Consider the following 20,483-nt stretch of genomic DNA (forward strand, 5'->3'; position numbering starts at 1 on the left):
TTTTCACGTGTGTACAAATAATCATTGAACCACATACAGATGAACATCTACATGTTCTTTTAATTCAACATATTAAGAATACATAACTGTGTCCATGAACGCAGCTCAGCTACAGAAGATCACACACTTTGAGCCTATCATTGTCTACACATGACCTTCAGGTTACAACAGACAACTTGCTTTAAATCTTAATAGGCAATGTATACATTTATGAACTGGATTCTGTAGGTTCTTAAAATCATCAGACGGGGGTATACAACATGTGGGGAAAGAGTGGCAAGTTCCAGAGCCAAAAAAAAAAAACTGCTTTGTGTCCACGGCGCTCGTACAGTGGCGTTACATTATGGATCAACAAAGTGCACACGCTCTCACTGATAAAACGTATACATCCAAATAAAACTGCATACACCGCCTCTTTACCCAAAAGTCCTCACAGACTGTCCTTGTGGATTCTCTGCACAATGTCACTTGCTTACTAATTTGGCTGCATCTGTTCACGGAGTAATTTTCAGCAAGCTTGTCCATAAACAGTCCATTTAAAACCTGGACAACCACCGGCAGGCTCGTCGTCTGTGCCGCTGGGAGCCAGATGAGGTTTGAAGGAGGTTCAGGCTGACCAGTCGCTGGTTTTGATGCCCCAGCGCCCCGATCGAATATCAAGACACCGCACGCTTTCCGTGATTTTGTTGTGCAGTCACCCAACTGATGCGAGGTTAGCGGATTTCATCTCGTCTGTATTAGAAGTGCTGCGTGTCACAATTGAACCTCATGAGGAATGTTTTTTTTTTTCTTCTTTTTTTTTTTTTTTTTGCACTTCTTAGAAGTGACAAACTCAATAATTCAGTACTATTTCTTTAACATAAAATTTTAAATATGTACACAAGTACATGTTTTCACTATTCACGCGACCATGTTGGAGCAACACAGTGAATCTGATTAGCATAGGTCCTCAAGTCAATTCACCATTTGGTTTCAAAAGAGAATTCACACATCCTAGAGACGCCCATTGTTCAATATATCATCAAAATTTCAAGTGTTAGTCAGAATGTTAAGCCCAATGTCTTAGCATATCAATAACAAAATCGTATGTATATATATATATATAATGCACTTGAGGAAGGCATGTGTTTCTTTTTTTTTGTTGTTTTTGTTTTTTACAACTCACAATCCTTATAATAACAGCACAGTCTGGGTGAAGAATGCAGCTGAGCTAAAAAAAAAAAAAAAAAAAATTCAAACCGGAGACCCTGATTGAAAAGATTGTGTGGGACAGCGAGACAAAAAGAAAACAGATCACATCGGACCGTAACGGCCACATTTTTTGAATTAAAATTAGATTTTATGAGGAATATGAAGGAGAAAGGGGGAGAAAAAAAAAGAAAAAAGATGAATGATTAATGCTCAGCCGTAGCGCCAAGCCCGCCCTGATAATGGTCATTGTGGTGTTTTTTAAAATGATATTAATAGCATGCGTGTGAGACGTGTTGTCGGCTGATGATTGCTTTTACTGGCTAAACACAGAAACATCTAAATGTCAATGACTCGGAGTTAGTGTATTATCACTCTAGGCAGCCTTTTTTTTTTTTTTTTTTTGGCATTTGACTACACACCCTGATGCTAAAAACTGAGGTTATTTCAGGATTAATTATTATTATTTCCCATGTGAATATATGTTTGATAGTATTTGACAATAGCTATCACAGGTTGATAAGTTTTGCATAGACCCTTGAACCCCAAATCATCACCATTTCAAAAACATACGCATCTCAATGAATAAACTACCAACTCGGAACAGAGAAACCCAACTTCACCCTTTGAATTCATTTTGGTAGTAGTAACATTAAAAGCTGCAACGGTCCACATGATACGGTTACATTCAGTGATACTTTGTGTCTTTTAAAATGAAAAACTTTGTGGCACATAAATGGTTATTTTATTTTTATTTTTTTTTCTATTTTTAGGGTCTTTGTGAATCTCTTTGCAAACTGTTCAGTATCATGCCGCCGTTGGCAGCCGACGCTTTTAAAAATGTCAGCTTTTGCTGCATCACAGCACACAGCAGTGAACTCATAGACTTTATTTAAAGAGGTACAAAGAGGTGAAATTGGGTCACGTTCCAGAGACTTACAAAAAACACTTGTCTGAGAGGAGACATATCCACATGTAAACATATGCTGTGTCTGTGGTTTTGCTCTTTTCTCCAACAGCTAAAAAATAAAAATAAAAGCATAAAACACTGTAGGAGCGTACAGTCCTTAGAAAGCGAAGAAGGGAAGGGGACGCTGGGCCATCTTCCTTCGTGCGATCACGTCGTTTCCTTTAGCTGGCAATTTTCTCAATTTCATCCAGATCATCTGTGTCTAGTTTTTCGATTTTTTTATCTGCAGAGGAAGAGATCATAGGATATAAAAAAAGAAAAAAGGGTTGGTGGGTCGTTAGGAGGGATGCTTACTGGAAGCCGGCATCTTTCTGAATTAGTAAGTACATGGTTAAATATTTAAACTTTGCCAACGAGAGACTTGATTCTGAACTCACTGAAATGCTCCTGGATCCTGTTTAGGATGTTCATGCTCATCTTGCTGTCCACCATGTTGATGGCCAGGCCCCTTTTCCCGAATCGGCCCGTGCGTCCGATCCTGTGCAGGTACGTCTCGTTGTCAGGGTTACCGTCCTTGTCGACCGGCAGGTCAAAGTTGATCACCACGGAAACCTGCTCCACGTCGATGCCTGGATGCGAAACGGGAGGGGAAAAGTTAAGCGGCGTCTTCATTTTAACCGCAGTACAATTCACATTTTATTCCTTTGTAAAATAAGAATTTCGTTTGAAATATAAGGAAATGCCTGTGTCGGTATAGAACATTGTCCATTTTGTTTTCCAAATTATTTAAGCTCACTTCAAATGCACCACAAACAGAGAAATTAACTCTATATTCCTGTATTTAAAAAGTAAAAGAGAAGTATGGAGTTCATTTAAATGTGTTTCTGTGCAAATGAACTGAACCAGAAAGAAACTGTGGCTCTTTGTAGACAAAGAGGCAAAAATTCCTACACAGATTCAACATGAATGCAACAGTTCTCCAGCAACTACAAACCCCTGGAGTAGAGGCAACAACTTTAACTGCAGTGTACTTGGAATTTACTTTAGGAATTTAATCCAAATGTAGTTGTCTCATTGTACTCTGAAGTTAAAGCATAGACCAAATAAACAACAGATGTTTAAAAAAAAAACGGAATCGAGTCATCACAGCAACCATCTTTGGCTGATTTAACATGTCAACACACTTTGTTTCTGAAATGGAAAACAAACATTTTTTTGCAGAATTTCTTACTTAACCACACTAGAGACTTTTGGAAATGCTGCCTCAGAACCTGTTTGAACACTACGGTCCACTTTTAATTGGATCACATGTTTTTTTTATTCCCCCGGAAGAAAACACAGACATCAACTTTACTACGTTGCAGACATCATTGACTAAACAAGCAGTTGTGTTTTAGTTAAATTCTGTATTTATGGGGAGGAGACGAGTTATCAAGTTAGTATCGTCTGCCCTACTTGGACTAGCAACACTAGACTGTGCGTGCACAGTATATGTGAATGATCGTGTGATATCTGCTCCAGTTTTGTATAGATGAAGATGCTTGTCTTCACAGATTTCTTCTTAAAACAAATACGACTTTTAATATCAACGTAGCTTTTTTCTTCAAATAAAATCTGAATATCTTACATAATTTTAAGTTTGCACATTGCCCACATGCTGCTCTAAATTTGTGAGGACATCCCAAGTTAAAAACTGTGTTGTTGTTTTTTCCCTAAGTGCACATGTAACAGCTGAAGTCCAACTCAACACCATCATTACCTCGAGCACAAACATTCGTAGTGACCAGGACCTTCTCCTTTCCATCTCTGAAGCGCTCGATGACGGCGGCCCTCTGCTCCACCTGCATCTCTCCGCTGAGCAGCGCCACCTGGTGGCCTTCTCTGGACAGCTCCCCAGCCAGCCAGCCTGCAGTCTTCCTTGTCTGGATCACACAGGAGGAAACAGTGCGTTGTACCAACTTTACCAACCAACTAGGAGGTTTGTGTAATAATGGATCAACTGTGACAATGACAACCTGAACGCGGCATCTTATTCACAAGATGAGGCAGCGTATTAAAGAAAACAAAGACCGGCAGTGATGTGTGACTGAAGACCAACGTTGCCAGGTTATTTTTATTTTTATTTTTTTCGGTCTGATGAACGTCAAAAGGAATTTGTGCATCTACAGGGTCAAAGTGGGAGTCGCTGTTTTTAATATCCTAGTCCTAATCCTGATATATGAGTCATTTAAGATGCAGGAAACACTTTTTTTTTCAATCAATTCATCTGTAAATAACTAATCTGTCCAGTTTTTCGTCAGTAGTTGATTGTAGTATTTAAATGTACCTAAACCTAAATCCTAATAGATGTAATTCAAACATAATGACAACATATTTAAACACAATATCTATGGATGAAGAGCCTTTTAAACTTGAAGTTTTCCGAAATGACTGTATACAACAATGGTTCAGACTTATTGAGAGTAATTTGTTATGTTTTTACTACATTCAGTCATTAGTTAGTTTAATACTGACTGTACTGATCGTAATAGGAAATGTGTTGGCATTATCATGTAGTAGAGCGTCACCATTCATACTAACATTAATCAACTTGAGAGGAAACAGACACGGGGAAAACATGGAAACTTCATAAAGAAAAACCTTCATGCTGTGACGATAACATCAGCTAAAGGTGGTCGACACCCACGGGATGTTTACGTCGTTCAGTTTTAGAGGTCCACATGTGCAGAAACATTCTGCTTGTGCGCTGACGTGATTAGCATCAGCTCTTGAGTCTCTGTTGAGTTCTTCTCTTAAAACTAACTGGTACATGGTGCGTTATTTGTACTCAGAAGTCAGAATTTTCAACTGGAACGTTCCCCAAAGTTGGATTTTTTTACTCAGAAAGTCGTAGGATCCACACTATCCCCTGAGTTCAGTCCGTCCCGTGTGTAAACAGTAATTAGAAGCTCCTGTAATATTCCATTTATTAGCACTTCTGATTAGTTTTTGTTGCATTAAATTGGTTGTACAGACAGTATTTTTCCACACACATATGTTGAAATGCTACTGTTTTTTTACCATTATAGTTTTTCATGTGTTATATGGGAACTACAAGCCCATGTCGCACTAACAACGGCTAAAAACAATAACCTGGTAAAACCAAGACAGTGTGAAACACCATTGAGCTTAATAGTGTATTTTTCTCTACATTTATATTAAACAATTCAATTTTTTTTTTTTATATAAATGTCTGCCTCGTGTGGTCTTGTAGATTTCATTACTGGAAATAATTCTAGCAAAAAAGCTCATGAGTTGGTTCAAGTTCGATTTACAATTCATGTAACTTAAATAACCTAAATGTAGTTTAACATTATAGCAATAATAATATTAGAGAGATGAATAAAGTACCTATCCATCTATCTAGTTAATATCAAGAATTTCTTTTTAAATAAAATTTCATTTCGCTTTACACTTGAAAAATCCAAATACTGAACACACCAAGTTTCCACCAAGTTATATTCAGACAAGACAAGAGCTTTCATGGACCCGTCCATCGTGTTTTTCGACTTCTGTAACTGGAACGCCGATAACTCAGGTGTGACACCATTCCCAGAGCCGACTTCCACACAACAAGGTACATGAACATGAACGAACCGCTGGGCTCTGACCCCCAACTAACAATCAGTCTGAATTCACTGTAACAGTCTAAATGCAAGTGACTCCGCTACAGTTGAGAGTCGTTTAAATTAAGTAAATGTGCAACTTTTGTCGTCGTTTTCGTCGTATGAACGAGAAACATCTATCAAGCGTCTGGCTCTCAGTTTAATTTATTTCCTCACTTTGGACGTTTGGATGAAGAGTTTTTTTTAGTTAATTAACACTGCGATAAATTGTATTACAATGAACATTTAAATCAACATGATCGATGACCAATCCTAGTGGAAATATATATATATATATATAATTTAAAAAAATGAACTCACATGGCAGAAGATCATGGCCTGGGCAATGGTGATGGCTCCGTAGATGTTACACAGGGCTTGGAACTTCTCCTCCTTGCAGTTGCACAGCACATAGTACTGTTTGATGGTGTCCAGAGTCTCCTCCTCTCTCTTCAGCTTGATGATGTTGGGATCAGGCACAATGCGCTGAGCAAAGTTCCACACCGACTCTTCAAACGTGGCTGAGAACAGCAACATCTGGCAGTTTTTTGGCAGCATCCTGTGTTTGGAAAAAAAAAAAGGAAGCGAGAAAGTGAAAGGTCAGCCATTTTTTTTTTTGGAGGTGCCTGCAAAGACTTTTACAAGACTATTTTTAATTCGGTTCGTCTCGACTAACCTTTGGATGCGGATACTCTGGTCCTGGTGGCCCTGTGTGGCGATCATGACGTCAGCCTCATCCAGCACAAAGACTTTGACCTTCTTGGGGTCTATAAACTTGAATTTACTGCACCAGTCCAGCATGGTGCCAGGTGTGCCAATAACTATCTGTTCCTGCAGTTTCATTCCCCGCTGCACTGGAGCAGAAGAAACAAACAATCACAATCACGCCAAGCCGTCGACATCAACAACCCGATCACTGAGCGAGGGTCTTGCAGCCCAAGCAGAAAGTAGCGAAGCCTTACATTTGTTTCCTCTAATGGCGTAGACTAGCTGGACCTCGGGATAATGTTTGCCCATCTGCTCGATCACCTTGCCAGTCTGAAGCGCCAGCTCATAAGTGGGTGACACACACAGGCACTGATGGAGAAAAGAAAACAAAAACAGTTTTAGGTGGAGATAAATTACCGTATTTAATTCAAAGTACGAGCATTAAAAATATAAATTTTCCGGAGTTGTGAGGGCAGAGAATACAAACCTGGGGGTATCTGTTGTTGGGGTCTACGTGGCTGAGCATGGCCAGGACAAAGGCAGCGGTTTTCCCTGTTCCTGACTGCGACTGAGCAATCAGATTCTGTGGACTACGGGAAAGACAGAGGATTAGAGCACAGACAGGTGCAAGCAGTGAAACTTTTCTAAAGCTCCTCAATGTGGGAGAGCTCAGAAACAGCACTATTCACATATTCACACATGAAGTACACTCACGGCTCAGCCAGCATCATAGGTAAGGCAGTTTCCTGGATTTTGGAGGGCCGGTTGAAACCCATGCCGTACACTCCCTGAAGCAGCTGCGGTTTGCTGCACAAAGAAAGAAGAAAACAGTTAAATATTCAGTTTTGGGCTAGAAGATCTTTCCGCTTGAGTGAACTCGTTTTGGATTCGGGTGTTTACACGTTTCTTAACAGAGTTTCTACTAAAAGAATCAACAGACGAGTTCAACCTTGGATCAGAAAAAAGGTTTATATACGTGAGGAGTCACTTACAGCCGCAGCTCTTCAAAGGACTTGACCGAGTAGAGCGGGGAGTTGGGATCCTTCTGAAGGACTTCCACTTGATTTGTTGTATTGACGAGATTATTTCGTATCAGCTTGTTTAACAACGACTGTGCCGCTTTGTCGTCTGAAATAACAAGTTACGAAGCAAAGCGTCAAAACAACTCCAGGGGCAGACGTGCATTTCACTGAAAGTCAACGAGAAACGATCAATATTTCTGCATAAATTAATAAACAGCCACCTTTGTCGTCTTCATCTGCAGGTTTATCTCCTTCTGACTTTGCAGCTGCACTGGTGGAGTCCGTTGCGTTTGCCGCCCGACCTAAAGTAAAGTACTCTAATGATTATTTTGTGGTTTCGCTGGTTATCACAAAACGCCACCTTACCCCCCCGCCCAAATTCAATTGCGTGTACCTACCATTTTCCTCTGGTTTATCTTTTATTTGAAGGCTGCCGATCTGAAAGGATGAACACAATAAATTGAATGTAGTCTAATAAGCACAGTATGATATTTATATGTGTAAACAGTAGGGACGGGCGTATTGATCCAGAAATATCGATACTTCCGATCTAGACGTGTTTTTTAGAATCGATCTTCATATCAAAACATTGATAGCGAGTCGTTTTTCCACAAGAAATATTAATACTTTCATGACTACAAATGTGTGAGAGAGAGGAGGTGAACAGACCTCTAGAGAGAGAGGAAGGTAATATGACATGTCAATATGCTGTTGTTTCTTAACAAAATCATATAAATGACAGATGTAGAATGAGACCTTTGTTGTCAAAGTTCTGTCAAGTTATAGCCTGAAGACCAGTCTGTCTGGTCCAAAAAGATATATAAGATATAAGATAAGATATATCCAAATCAGAGCGACTGTTCTTATTTTATTTTTTGTCTTTTTTTCTTTTAAATGTGATTTGCTAAGATTTTTAGTCGACATGTTGATTTGTACAGACTGTCTTTAATTGCTCTGATTAAAGAGAAGTCTGCCATTTAGCAGCTTGTTAACTTCGTACACGGAGGTGAATAAAACACATTTTTTCATAATTACATTCACAAATGTTCATTGTAAAAATCACATACACAGGTAGACGTCTAAAAGCATCGGGATATTAGCCTTGGTATCGGGTAGAAAGGAAACATAATGGTGTCGCATATCCCTAGTGAATAGAGCTGAGTTTGTATTTATGTCTATGGTTTGCCTGCTAGCAGCTAAAGCCGGTCAATGAGGTAGCACACAGCACCTCGGCTAATCCAAATTAGCCCTGACGACAAGCCGGTGCTTTCAAGCGGAAACCTTATGAAAGACAGACGACCATACGAGCCACTTCATTCACTGACACTTAACAATTTTAACTCTCCGCGTTAAACATGTGCACCCTAATTTTCCACCAGCACTGTACCAGACCAGGCCACAGCATAGCATCCTCTCAACAGGCTAACTACAGGTTAGCTCGCATTGCGTAAGTTCACGCTTACAGATTCCGCCGCGGCTTCTTGCTCGTCCACCGCCTGGGCCCAGGAGTCCGTAGCCATCGTGTGACAGTCTCTTCTGTAGTTATTAAACTCTGGAAAAAGCCAACTGGGATAGCTACTTCAAACTGAATGGGCGACAATGAGAAAGTAACTATTTCCTACAATGGCGTGCAGATCCAGATTCTGGACGAGTGTGTAACCGCTTACGACGCCGGGTGGAATACAAGAGCCTCCCAAATAATAGTTCCTATGTAATTGAAAGTTCCCGCCTAACGGGGCCGATTCTGGGGGTCAGAGCTTTGGGGATGGTGGCACAAAGCTATCACTTGGTTAAAAAATAAAATAAAATAAAATAAATTGTATTTAAATGAGAGCGAGACGAGGTAGGAACAATAAGTTCAAAACAAATTAAAAGTTATGAACGTCAATAAAGATAGAAGAAAACACCATTCTATCATACAAACCTTTTTTTAAAAATAAATACTTTTAAAAATATATATATTATTTTAGTGGTGTGTGAGAACTATATTAAAGTTTAGTTTAGTTTAGTTTAGTTTAGTTTAGTTTAGTTTAGTTTAGTTCGAAAACGTAAAAAAGCAAACAAAATAATACAAACAAGATAATACAGTATGCAATACTGTAATACATACAGTAATGGACACAATGAATATAAATAACAGAAAATGAAAAAAAATAAAGTAAACATAAACTAAATATTCTATCTTCCACATGTCTGAAAAGGAGTGGAAGGAAGTATAGACTTATTTTATCCCATCCCTTCTGAATAGATCAATAATAATTGTATTCTTTTCTTCCTGTCAGCATAATAGTAATAACTATAATCTTTACATTATATATAATATATACATATATGCATATATACAAGAGTATATCAATAAATGATTTTTAGATAGTAAGAAGACGTCTTAGTATTTCTTTTGAAGGCTTACGGGTGCTGGGACAAGAGTGCTGGGTGCATTAATCTCATATTCAACATGTGCTCTGATGAATTAATTAACTGTGATGAATCCCTAAAGCACATAGTCTTCGACTATTTCGCTGAAAATCACCGTCTGGAGGTTGAATTAATAGACATACGGCTCTGTTGAACCTGTGGAGGGAGCCAAAGCATGAAAACAATCTCCATAGCTCCGCTCCTGTTTAATACTTCTCAACGTGCCAGGGAAAAACAGCAGCAAAACGGGAACCCACCATGACAAAATGTCCCTAGAACACATTACATATTCATTGTAAGACAGAACAACCACAACTTAATAACGACAAGATCATATACTGACAACAGAGTCATTGTGGTGTCTTTTTATTTGTAATCCAACCCACTGGAGCCCAAAGGCAGCAGTCTCCCTTTCTTCTGTATCCCAGTACATTTAAATTTGCATTTATTTGGTGATTCACAGTGTCTACATTTTTCATTGGAATGTGCCTTCGACCTGAACAGGAACAATGGGAACAACAGTTCCCTGGAGCTCTTAAAACCAGACTGGTGCTGGATTTTAATATAGTTTCCCTGTGGTGTATGGACATAAAGTACACATTTCTATCTGTATATCTACTGTTGATTGCTAAAACCATGTCTATCTTTCCAAAATAAAGTGATTCCCATCACAGTAGCTCCTTTAATCTAAAAAAAAAAAAAAAAGATTTATTATCCCTGATTTGGCTGTGTTCATCAAACTGAGTCAGGTTCATTATAGGCAGCCTTATTGGAATAAACAGGGAGGATACCCCAGATACCAAGACTGCCTAATCAAGAACGCCAGAACCATGAATGAATGGCCGTGATGCAACCACTGAGAGAAACTATATTTAAAACAAACTCCCCTGGAAAGTTTAGGGTTTTGCAGATTGATTCTGACCGCAGCAGTTTTTATTTTGGTGGTCTATTATGGTCCCGAAATACTTTAATGACTGGGTACATTGGGTATATTAAGACGGAGACACACGGGATTAACCTGATTTATTGTGTTTTTAAACAGTCAGTTTTCAAGGAAGGACTCCAACTGTATTAGGATTTTGATGTAGTTTAAGGATGTAGCAGCGTGAGCTTTAGGACAATTGAGTCCACGTTTAATATCTTTGCAATTATATTCCAATTGTAGCATTTTTTTATTCCAAGACCACACTGTATATACTTAATGTCAGAGTGCTGTTATATTCTTGTATATGTTGATGTTGTTTTTTATTGTTTTTTGTGTATATTTCTTAACTAATTTTGTGCTACTGTGACAAGGTAATTTCCTAAATGCTGTCTTATGTCTTATGTCTTAATATTTGTCTTATAAACGAAGGTAAGTTTCACACAAAGATACAGACAGGAAAGAAACAACACTTTGCAAAAACTAAATGGTAATAACTTCATCAGTGCTTAATTAAGGCAACATTTCGTGATTTGTTTAACCATAACCGGCAGCATTTTTGGTTCCACTTTGGTTCCTGAAACAATTAAACAGATTAGGTATAAAGAATTTAACTGAGCTTCAACCTACACAAAAGTCAGAAAGACACACTGAAGAGATTCAAGCACAGAAGGAAGTCTAGTTGGCCTCTTTCATCCTTTGCGCTAAGCTAACTCTGATTTTGGCTGTAGCTTCGTATTAGATGAGAGGTTCTGTCTTATTGATCTGAAACTGGTTTATTTTCTTTTTTATTTGTTTAGGCACAGAATGGACGTTACTCCTCTTCCGGTCCAGTGGGACTAACTTTTCAGTCATGACACGTTCTCTTTATTACACAATTATGTATAGTGCTGTAGCTCCATCCCAGTTTGGTGCTTCAGTGGAAACTAGGCTATTAACCAGCGTTGTCCTCCACTAAGGACCATGCAGGAGCACTCGGGGTCACCTCTGGAGCAGGACTGCTGTGGCTGGCTGCTCCTTAATTGAATGCAGAATTGATTTCACACATTTCGTCTGCTCCACCGGGATAGATAGATAGATGATGACAGTGGCTTTGGACTGTGCTGAAGGAGATTACATTGATCTCTGTGTCGCCGTCATCCAACGGTCACTTCACCGCTCTGAAGTTTAACATGTGTGTGTGTGTGTGTGTGTGTGTGTGTGTGTGTGTGTGTGTGTGTGTGTGTGTGTGTGTGTGTGTGTGTGTGTGTGTGCATGCGGTAGCGGGGAGAGGACGCGGAGAGCCTCTCAAGATAGTCAGTTTGGAGACAAATTTGTGAAAGGCTTGAAAGAGCAGAGTTTATTGTTGCCTCCAATCAGCTGCCTTGCCGGAGGTATCCATGGCAACTGAAAGAGTAAAAGTAAGGTTTGAGGTCTCCGGAGAATTTGGGAGAGACAGAGAGAAGGACTTTGTATTGCTACAGAAGGGCTCATTTGAAGCGCTGAATATGACAGAAAGAACATCAAAGTACTGTAGAGTGGCCGCAGTGTGAATAATCTGAGGAAAGATAAACCCACAAATACACAACGGTAGGATCACTCGAACGCTGCTCCGCACATTTCCAGTGTGCCAGTGTGTTCACGTAGGCTGTATATACTGTGTAATGTACACTCATATGCTCTCCATGAATTTAAACAGGGACACTTCAGCAATGTGTCAACACTTACCCTTGGGTAAAAGGAGATCTGCCTCCAGTTAAGTATGAAATATATATATATATATATATATAAAAGCATTAGTGGAAAACTCAAAAGACTGCTAGTCACTGCATCGGAAAACCTGTATTACATAGGTATTTTATACTGTATGGGTGTAGCTAAGTGTTGTTGCTTTCACCAAAAAGAAAAAAAAAAAAATCGTAAATGTAAAATTCAAATGATGGGGTATTCAGCAGGAGGATGAATGTCAGCTGCTGGGAGTGTTTATTTCCATGTGGTATTATCAGGCTAGTTATGTAATCCCAAGTGAGACGGTCCGTTTCGGTGATGTGACACAAAAATAAAACATTTATTCAGTTGTTCATTTAATCATGCACACACAGCCTCACTGTGTTTCCAAACTGTGAAAGGGTGAACAAGGAAGTGGCCTCATCTGATTTGGAGGTGAATGTTAATGTGCGGGATTGTGTCATGTGATTGTCAAGTGATATTCTGAATACCCAAAAATGACAAAGAATACAAAAAAAGTTAGATAAAATTTACCACAAATGAAACAAAATGACTTATCCATTACCGAAACTATCCTCCTGAGACCTTTTATGTGGTCTGTATTATTAATTTCTCCAATGTATTTGGGATTAGTAGGACCTGAGTTAAAAAACTAAGCATCGTCTTTGAACAGGAAGTAGTAGTTGTCAAAAAAAAACAATGTACTCATATGTGGACACTGGGATTATTTCATTATTTATTTATAATGAAGTCACCCAATGTATGACAAAATGTAAATCTATGACTGAGCAAAGACAGGATTGTAAACAATAAAGCGTTATTAGCGACGTTGTAGCTCATTACTATTGATAAAATTTGTTAATTGTGTCCGTAATATCAAACTAGAAAAGTTTAAACATAAACAAGTTACATAAGCACATAAGTTTTAACCTTTGCTACCACAAAATGGCAGAGCAAAGCGTCCACCAATGAGGACAACAGGTTTAAATGAAGCAGAATAAGACTTAATGTCACTATATGAGGTCGCGGGGTCTCAGGAGGCTACTGGAGGGGCACAGGAGATGACTCACATTTGATTTACACTCCCTTGCCAGTTCATTAGGTACACTGAAATAACTGAGAGAGCAGGTTGATTCAACTGTGTTTTCATTTTTGAGGCAGCGGTCTGGGATAAGTAACAGGAATTAATTCATTCCAATAAACAGCATCACAAAATACATTCCCCCATAATGGTCATACAGTTGAATCACCACATGTTTATGCTGTTTCAACTATGATATTATAATAGATTTTGTTTAGTTGTGTGCCTAACAAACTGTTTAGCGTGTAATGTAAAACACAAATGTTAATGATGAAGCTGTGACAAGCACAGACATGCAGAACCAAAAAAGAGGTGTCAGGCTTGAATCAACTCAGCTACAACCAATGTTGGTGAAAGTAGCTGTATCTTCTACAGTATGCATACTGAGTCTGTGAAACTCTGAAAAGACAGGATACTGTAAAGTAGGTTTCCATTTGCCTCAAAAACGTTTGCATCTAGCTGGGCTATTAATGTTTACACAGATGCTAGCAACATTATGCAGCGCTGTATTTTGTTCAACCAGGTCCAATCTACATGCTCCCAATTTAAAACATGTTTCGTAAATCAGATATCTTTGGGTTTGGGCCTTTGATCGGGTGAAACATCTACTACTATATAGGGTGAAATAACTACTACTATATAGACCCCTTCATGGTCTACGTCACTGTGACATCACAGCATTAGCTGGAGGCAAAACAGGGGGAAGCTTGAGGCGAACACTGTTACTGTCAACCTTAAAAATGTCGTCTTGCTGTATTTTTGGAGACAACCCCCCCAAAATTGAAGTTGCATCACATACCAGCCCCTGCCAGTCATAGACAACTTTAGTTTGTTGATTAAGGATTGGAGTGATACAATCACCAATGAGTACACTTCATATCAGACAAGATGATAATGCATCATCAGTTTCAGCTTGAATAATGTTATGCGTTAGACTAAATTGTGACTGAAATTACATTACTATTATTACGTCCTTATTTCAGGAATTCTTGTTACAGATTAATGCTAATGCTAACTGCTAGCTAACACAACGTTAGTTGTGTGTTTCAGGGGTGTCCAAGCTGTAGTTGCATTTGCTATGTTACCCTCCACAGTGGTTCCACTTCTTTAAAGACAGACCCTCGTATGGACAAAATTCATCCTTCAAATTCTTCTATTGCAAATCTTGCACGTGTCCATTCACGACATTGTTATAGGTGTCTAGAAGTTTGTATGTCTTCAATTTTTCTTTCATGTAGATGCTCGGTTTCTCAATGAAATATGCTACCTGACATTTACAAGCTACAGTGTGCAGCCCCGCCCCTCAAAAAATGTCACACTGTTTACAAACTGGTAAGAGGTCTATGTGCTTCCATGTTAAAGTCCACCTCTCCTTTAGCATTCCTGCCCATTATAAATGTGCTGGAGGGACTTGAGCTCAGGGCTCTGTGCAGGATGGTCCAGTTCCTCCACCATGGTCTTTATTTACCAGGCTTTGTGCAGTGAGGTGTTGAAAGCAACCTAGTGTCAAAAATATCGTATTAAGCAGTGGGAGTATCAAGTTTTCCTTTAAAAGATGTCTAATTTATACCTACAACACTGAAAACAGCTATTGACAAAAAGGGCTGGCTGTGAAACTACTTTGTAGAAAAGACAACTACACATCTAAAACTATGCACCAGAGAGGAATCTGTCTCCTCTGCTTCGCTCTCTTTGTCTTCATTCGGCATTCGGATTCTTGCTTTTCTATTAGCAGCTAATTAATCAGAATCAAAGGCAGACAAATCCTGTAAATATAGACAAGCTGTAAGCACGGGCCCATAGGTGAGAAATACAAGCAGAGAACGGAGAAAGAGAGATTAAGGGCAGATTCCTCCCACTTTCTTCTGGTCGAAGTCATTAAGATTCATACCCCTGATCTTTTTTTGCTCTGTGCGGCTCTTCGCTGCCCGCTCTATGCATCTCGAGCAAGGAGAAAATAAATAAAAATCCGAACCTGCACACCCACACCAGAATTAAAATGGTGATGCAGCACTTGTTTTCTGTCAACAAGAGGGAGCGTACTGAAAAAGACAGAGAACGTGAGATAGCATGAGATAGGGTGAGAAAGAAGGGAGGGAGAGACAGAGAGAAAGTGAGGGGGGCTTTCAGCTGGTTGGTATTCCTGAGGCTTAGCCAGAGAGGCTGATGGTGCAGAGTGGACATCACCAAGGAATTTCAATGTGGATACAATGGCTTGCTGTTGTCACAGCCTTTATGTCAGGCCTGGCTGCTCTGCAAACTATTGTTTGATCAATTAAAATGCAGTCAGATTACTATGGATGTCATCATGACACATTTTAAATATATCTAGAGACTATTAAACCATTCACGACCATTCACGGCCCACTTTCTATTTCTTTAATGATATTCAAAACATTATTGGGGCTTGGCATGCGTTTCCTGGACACAGTGTAAGTCTTTCTTTCTCTTGAGTGGTACATTTCTAAGTACCATCCGCACGAATGTCAAGTACAAAGGTTTCTTAACAGGAGTTACTTTTCCTGTCAGTGGTTTTAATGTTGAGGCTGGTCAACTCCCTTCAGGCAGAGGTAAGAAGTCTTTGATTTGTGTATTGAATGAACGAATGAATGAATGAATCTTTGAGGAGTTGAAAGAACTCCAGCACAAGGTATGACATTGTCTGACAGAGCAGAATGAGACGAAGTTTTAAGCTTCTTGAAATAAACTAATGGGGGGAAACGGAGTGTTAAAGGTTTTCAGTAGACTGAAAAATGTCCGTCTTCTGTCTTGTGCAAAACGCACTGAGTAGGACAAGTTATTATAAGTCCCCGATTCTGGTTTGGCACGTAAATACCAAGATAAGGCAGACCATCCGAACCAGTAACCGATCAGACCAGCATCTTTTCATATGAAAATACAGATGCTGAACCCAACCAGTTCACTCAATAAACAGCTGGATTATCACAGAGAACAGGGAGAGGGGCTAAATAGCCCCGAGTTCTTTGAAAAAACCCGGAGAAAACATTGAGCCGATTTCTCATTCGCTCGAGCAATTTGGAGTTCAACAGTCACTGGCGATCATGCAGGAATGTTCATTCATCTACAGGGGCCAAAAAGCTTCGGGGCTGTCAAGCCCCGGCTCAACAATTTTCGATTCCTTAATAATTTATCGATGGCGAGCAGTCAAATTGCATATCAATAATGTAGAAGGCCTCAGTACAATGTTGACACAAAATACCCTTTCAGTCAGGCCCATTCATGCTCACAGACCTGCAGACAAAAGTACTATGTTTGGTCCCACGTGGTCCAGCGCGGGCACATTGAATACGATCTGCAACAGTGATCATCCTCTTATGTGTTGATAGAGTTTAAAAATACTTAAAAATAGGGTTTCTCACCCCTTTGAAAATGGATAAAGGCGTTTATTTGAAGAACAAGGACTAATTGTTGAGCTAATAAACGGACATAAGCTAAAATAATAATATATTTTCTTAAAAATTTCTTAAAACGTTCTGTCTTTAGGACAATATTCCCGTGCAAAATTGCGTGAACATACATGATCGCTATAGCTCTCGGTGGGTTCGATATCTATATTGTGTATTTGGGCACGGGCCAATCTCACATGTAGGACAAATTAAGTGACCAATGGCGTATTTCCATCTAGGTCAGCATCTTTTATTCAGGAGGCACGCGTACACAGTTACATGCCATCCTGCCCCGGGGGCCCTGCAGAGACCCACTCTGCCACTGAGCGATGGCCCACCATTTTGTTCTGTTTTGAAAATGATCTCCATGCATGAGATTAGCTGGGGGGCCCGCAAGCTCTTTCCTTTGTTGTGTATCCCAGTTTGGATATTTCCCCGGATGGTGTCTGTGAGCGTGGTGAGCGTGGCGTGCGTGTTGCGGTGCCAGGCTGCATGTGTGCATGCGCGCGTGCATGTGTTTGTGTTTGAGAGAGCGTGTTTAACATTTTTTTATTTTTTTTTCTTGTTGTTTTTTTGCTCAATGCAGAGGCGAACACGATCTCGATGGAGACATCCGATGCCCATTCTGTGTATGAAACTGTAGTGCTCTGCTGCTGCTGCTGAGCTTGAGGATAACACCCATAGCATCGCAATCCGCCTGCGGTGTTTACAGCAACGCGCGCTTTGCAATCCACACCCTCCACCCTTGAACGCACAGTAGAATCCGGTGCGTTGGCGAGCACGTAGGGGTCAGAGGTGCAACGCGGCGCTTATTAAGGCCAAAAGAGACACCCCGAGGTTGTCTTATTCTTGAACTGTTCCTGACCCTGAACCCCGGTGCGCTGCGCAGTCGAGCATCGCTAATCATTTTCCGGCTCTTAAACGTGCACCAGCGTTTGCGGGGAGGGTTTGCGCCTACGCCCAGGAAACCCCTGGCGCAAGTTGGTGTTTCAGACAGAAATCGGTTATCAAAAAACGGAGCCAGCGTAGGAATGAAACCGAGCAAACAAGCGGGAACACGAGCGCGTGAAGTTGGTTTTTAAAGCTTTATGATGCCACTGCACCAAAATGTAGAAAGCTGTCTCTCTCAGCCGTTGGTTTCTCTCCACGTACTTAAAGCAGCAACAAAGCAACTAGACAGGGAGACAGAGAGAGGGAGAGAGAGAGAGAGAGTGAGAGAGGAGGGAGACTGGGGAATGTGGTTGCTATAGTAACCATCTGGTGGGTCTGAACTGTTTCTCCCTGGCATTCATTTCATCATATTGAGCCCCTGTCTCTCTTCCTCTCTCTTCCTCCGCTCTCAGTTTTGTTTATCCCCCTCTTTTTCCTCCTCCTCTCCTGGCTCTCAATCTCTCTTATCTCCTCATCTTCATCTCGTGCCGCTCTTCCACTCTCTCCTCCGTGCCTGCCGTCCTTCCTTCCTCCTCCCTTCTCCATCTCGCCTCACCATCGTCGCACTGAAACACTGAAACACTGAAAAGAGGGTGTTTAATGTTAATGCGGAGCGGCCCCTCTATCTATCTCCCTCTTTTTTTTTGGTCGTCTGTCCATTTTGTGTCGCTCCGGCCCGTTAAACCTGGACCTTCTTTCTTTTCCAAACAAGGCAACATCCACAGTGCCAGAAACTGAACAGGACTTTTTTTTTTTGGAGGGGTTGGGGGGGTTGAGAGAAAGCTGGAAGGACATCTGAGGGGAAACTTGCTTGAAAGGTTGACGTCATCTCTAATCACGATTTAAATGCAACCAAAATGATTTTAGTAAGGGCTAGAGCTCCCCCCGCCAAAATGTGATGTAACAGAACATTCTGGTGTGGCGTCTAACGGGATATTTATTCATTTTCCCGACCAGGACTGCATTTCCCTTTTCCCTCTTATCAGCAGTCGTCCTTGTGAATCCCCAGCAGAGTCTCAATCAGCGAGAGAATACCTGATCCCAATGCCAAATGAGGCTGCCGCCGCCGCCGCCGCCACACAGGCACATCCACACACAGGTACCTTTACTGCGCGCACTCAAAAACCAGGGAGAAATTGGAATAAACGCACATAAATGCAAATGTTGCCTCGGGCATTTGCATGCCGTGTGCGTTCCATCACTGCGCCATACAAAGGCCATTGATTCACACCTAGAAAGAGAGACGGTGAGTTTTCCAGTGAGTGGTTCTGCATGAGAGGCCGGTATTTCCCTGCAGAGACAAAGGTCAGATGCAGGAGTCCAGTGGAGAGGAGCCCGGCGCTGGGTTTCCGCAGGGACACCCATGTGAGAATCTGTCAGGACAGAGTGTCTGTGCAGGTTTGTGCGGCGTCTTCCCTGCTTGAACACTTGCCTTTTTTTTTTTTCAATCCTTCACGGCACTCTGGCTCTTTCTCCCTCGTCTTCTACACCTATCAGAGCTTATGTAACCTGCTATCCAGAGATTGACTTTCTCCTGACTGCCTCCTTTCACAGCGCTGGTGATTACTTTCTCATGAGCGCTCACTACTGTAAAACCCATTTGCCACAGTAACATAACAAATGGTACCTGAACAAATGACACTTCCCACTGCAGTAATGGCCGATCTGTTTAATATTAGGTTTAATTTTGAGAAACCTAATCTGAGTTTGACTCTGAATTGAGCAGCATAGATAGATGGATAGATATCCGGTGTCCACTAGCAGAAACAGGAGGAAATATGGTTGGCAATAAAGGATGTGCAACAAAGCACAATGATAGTCTGGTAAAACATGTCCAGCAGCTTCCGGCCAACGTATATACTTGTATACTGAGCCGACCAGTCCAGTTTATGACATGATAAGCTGCAGGTAGCTGGTACTCAAAGGTCCCTACACACTCCCCATTGATGGTGACAGACTGCAGGTGGGGCCTGGACCTCAACAAATCCACTACTATCTCCTTGGTTTTAGCTGCATTAATCAGAAGCACCACGACATGATCACTAGATTCTTGTACTCCTGCTCCTGTCCATCCCTGTGACGTGACTCTGCATTGTACTTGAAGTCCCAGGCGTTCAGTCTGAATGGTTCAGGGGAGAGCTCGGGCCCCTGTGGTGCTCCAGTGCTGCTGATGATAGTCCCAGATGTGGAGCTGCCCAGCCTGACATACTGACGCCTCTGAGGGGTGTGAGGGGTGGCCACAAGCCACTCGTTTGCAGCGGCATGTGGTGAGTGAGTGACTGTGGAAGGCGGGGGTGAGACACTATTAAAGGCTCTTTTAGAGAACGGTGGCACATAGACGGAGAAGGAGAAGCAGCCGGAAGTACTAAAGCCGAAATACAATAAACAAGCTATGCTGTTAAGGTCTTAAGATGGGAAACAAAACGCTGTTAACTTAATTAGCTCAATATACACCGATATCTACTGAGATGACACACAGGATTTAAATACACTTATTTAATTTCTATGTTTTTGTACGAGAGCAAAACTTATCCGAGTCAAATTCCTTG

The 20,483-nt window shown here is 40.9% G+C and overlaps 1 protein-coding gene across 2 annotated transcripts; it reads right to left on the reverse strand.

Moving 5' to 3' along the window:
• Window positions 1-34: 34 nt before the first annotated feature.
• Window positions 35-9,228, reverse strand: ddx19b (DEAD-box helicase 19b). 2 transcript variants are annotated; one of them, XM_047582748.1, is made up of 12 exons: window positions 8,936-9,228; window positions 7,871-7,910; window positions 7,694-7,789; window positions 7,443-7,578; window positions 7,165-7,257; window positions 6,938-7,040; window positions 6,705-6,819; window positions 6,419-6,596; window positions 6,064-6,301; window positions 3,858-4,020; window positions 2,536-2,727; window positions 35-2,381 (listed from the first exon to the last, which is right to left on the reverse strand). In XM_047582748.1, the coding sequence occupies exons 1-12, from the start codon at window positions 8,990-8,992 to the stop codon at window positions 2,320-2,322; spliced, it is 1,473 nt and encodes a 490-aa protein (XP_047438704.1). In that variant the 5' UTR covers window positions 8,993-9,228; the 3' UTR covers window positions 35-2,319. The 2 variants fall into 2 exon arrangements, with proteins under 2 accessions (XP_047438704.1, XP_047438705.1); XM_047582749.1 differs by having other exon boundaries at window positions 7,694-7,774; window positions 8,936-9,222.
• Between the last annotated feature and the right edge of the window lie 11,255 nt (window positions 9,229-20,483).

The sequence above is a fragment of the Mugil cephalus genome, chromosome 4 (assembly GCF_022458985.1).
Source record: "Mugil cephalus isolate CIBA_MC_2020 chromosome 4, CIBA_Mcephalus_1.1, whole genome shotgun sequence".
NCBI lineage: Eukaryota > Metazoa > Chordata > Actinopteri > Mugiliformes > Mugilidae > Mugil > Mugil cephalus.

Coding starts and splice junctions, on each gene's coding strand:
- ddx19b (XM_047582748.1), bottom strand. CDS start 8,992: ATGGCTACGGACTCCTGGGCCCAGGCGGTGGACGAGCAAGAAGCCGCG. Junction 7,579..7,693: donor TGCAGATGAAGACGACAAAG/GTGGCTGTTTAT, acceptor TTGTTATTTCAG/ACGACAAAGCGGCACAGTCG. Junction 7,041..7,164: donor CCTATGATGCTGGCTGAGCC/GTGAGTGTACTT, acceptor TCTTTCCCGTAG/TCCACAGAATCTGATTGCTC.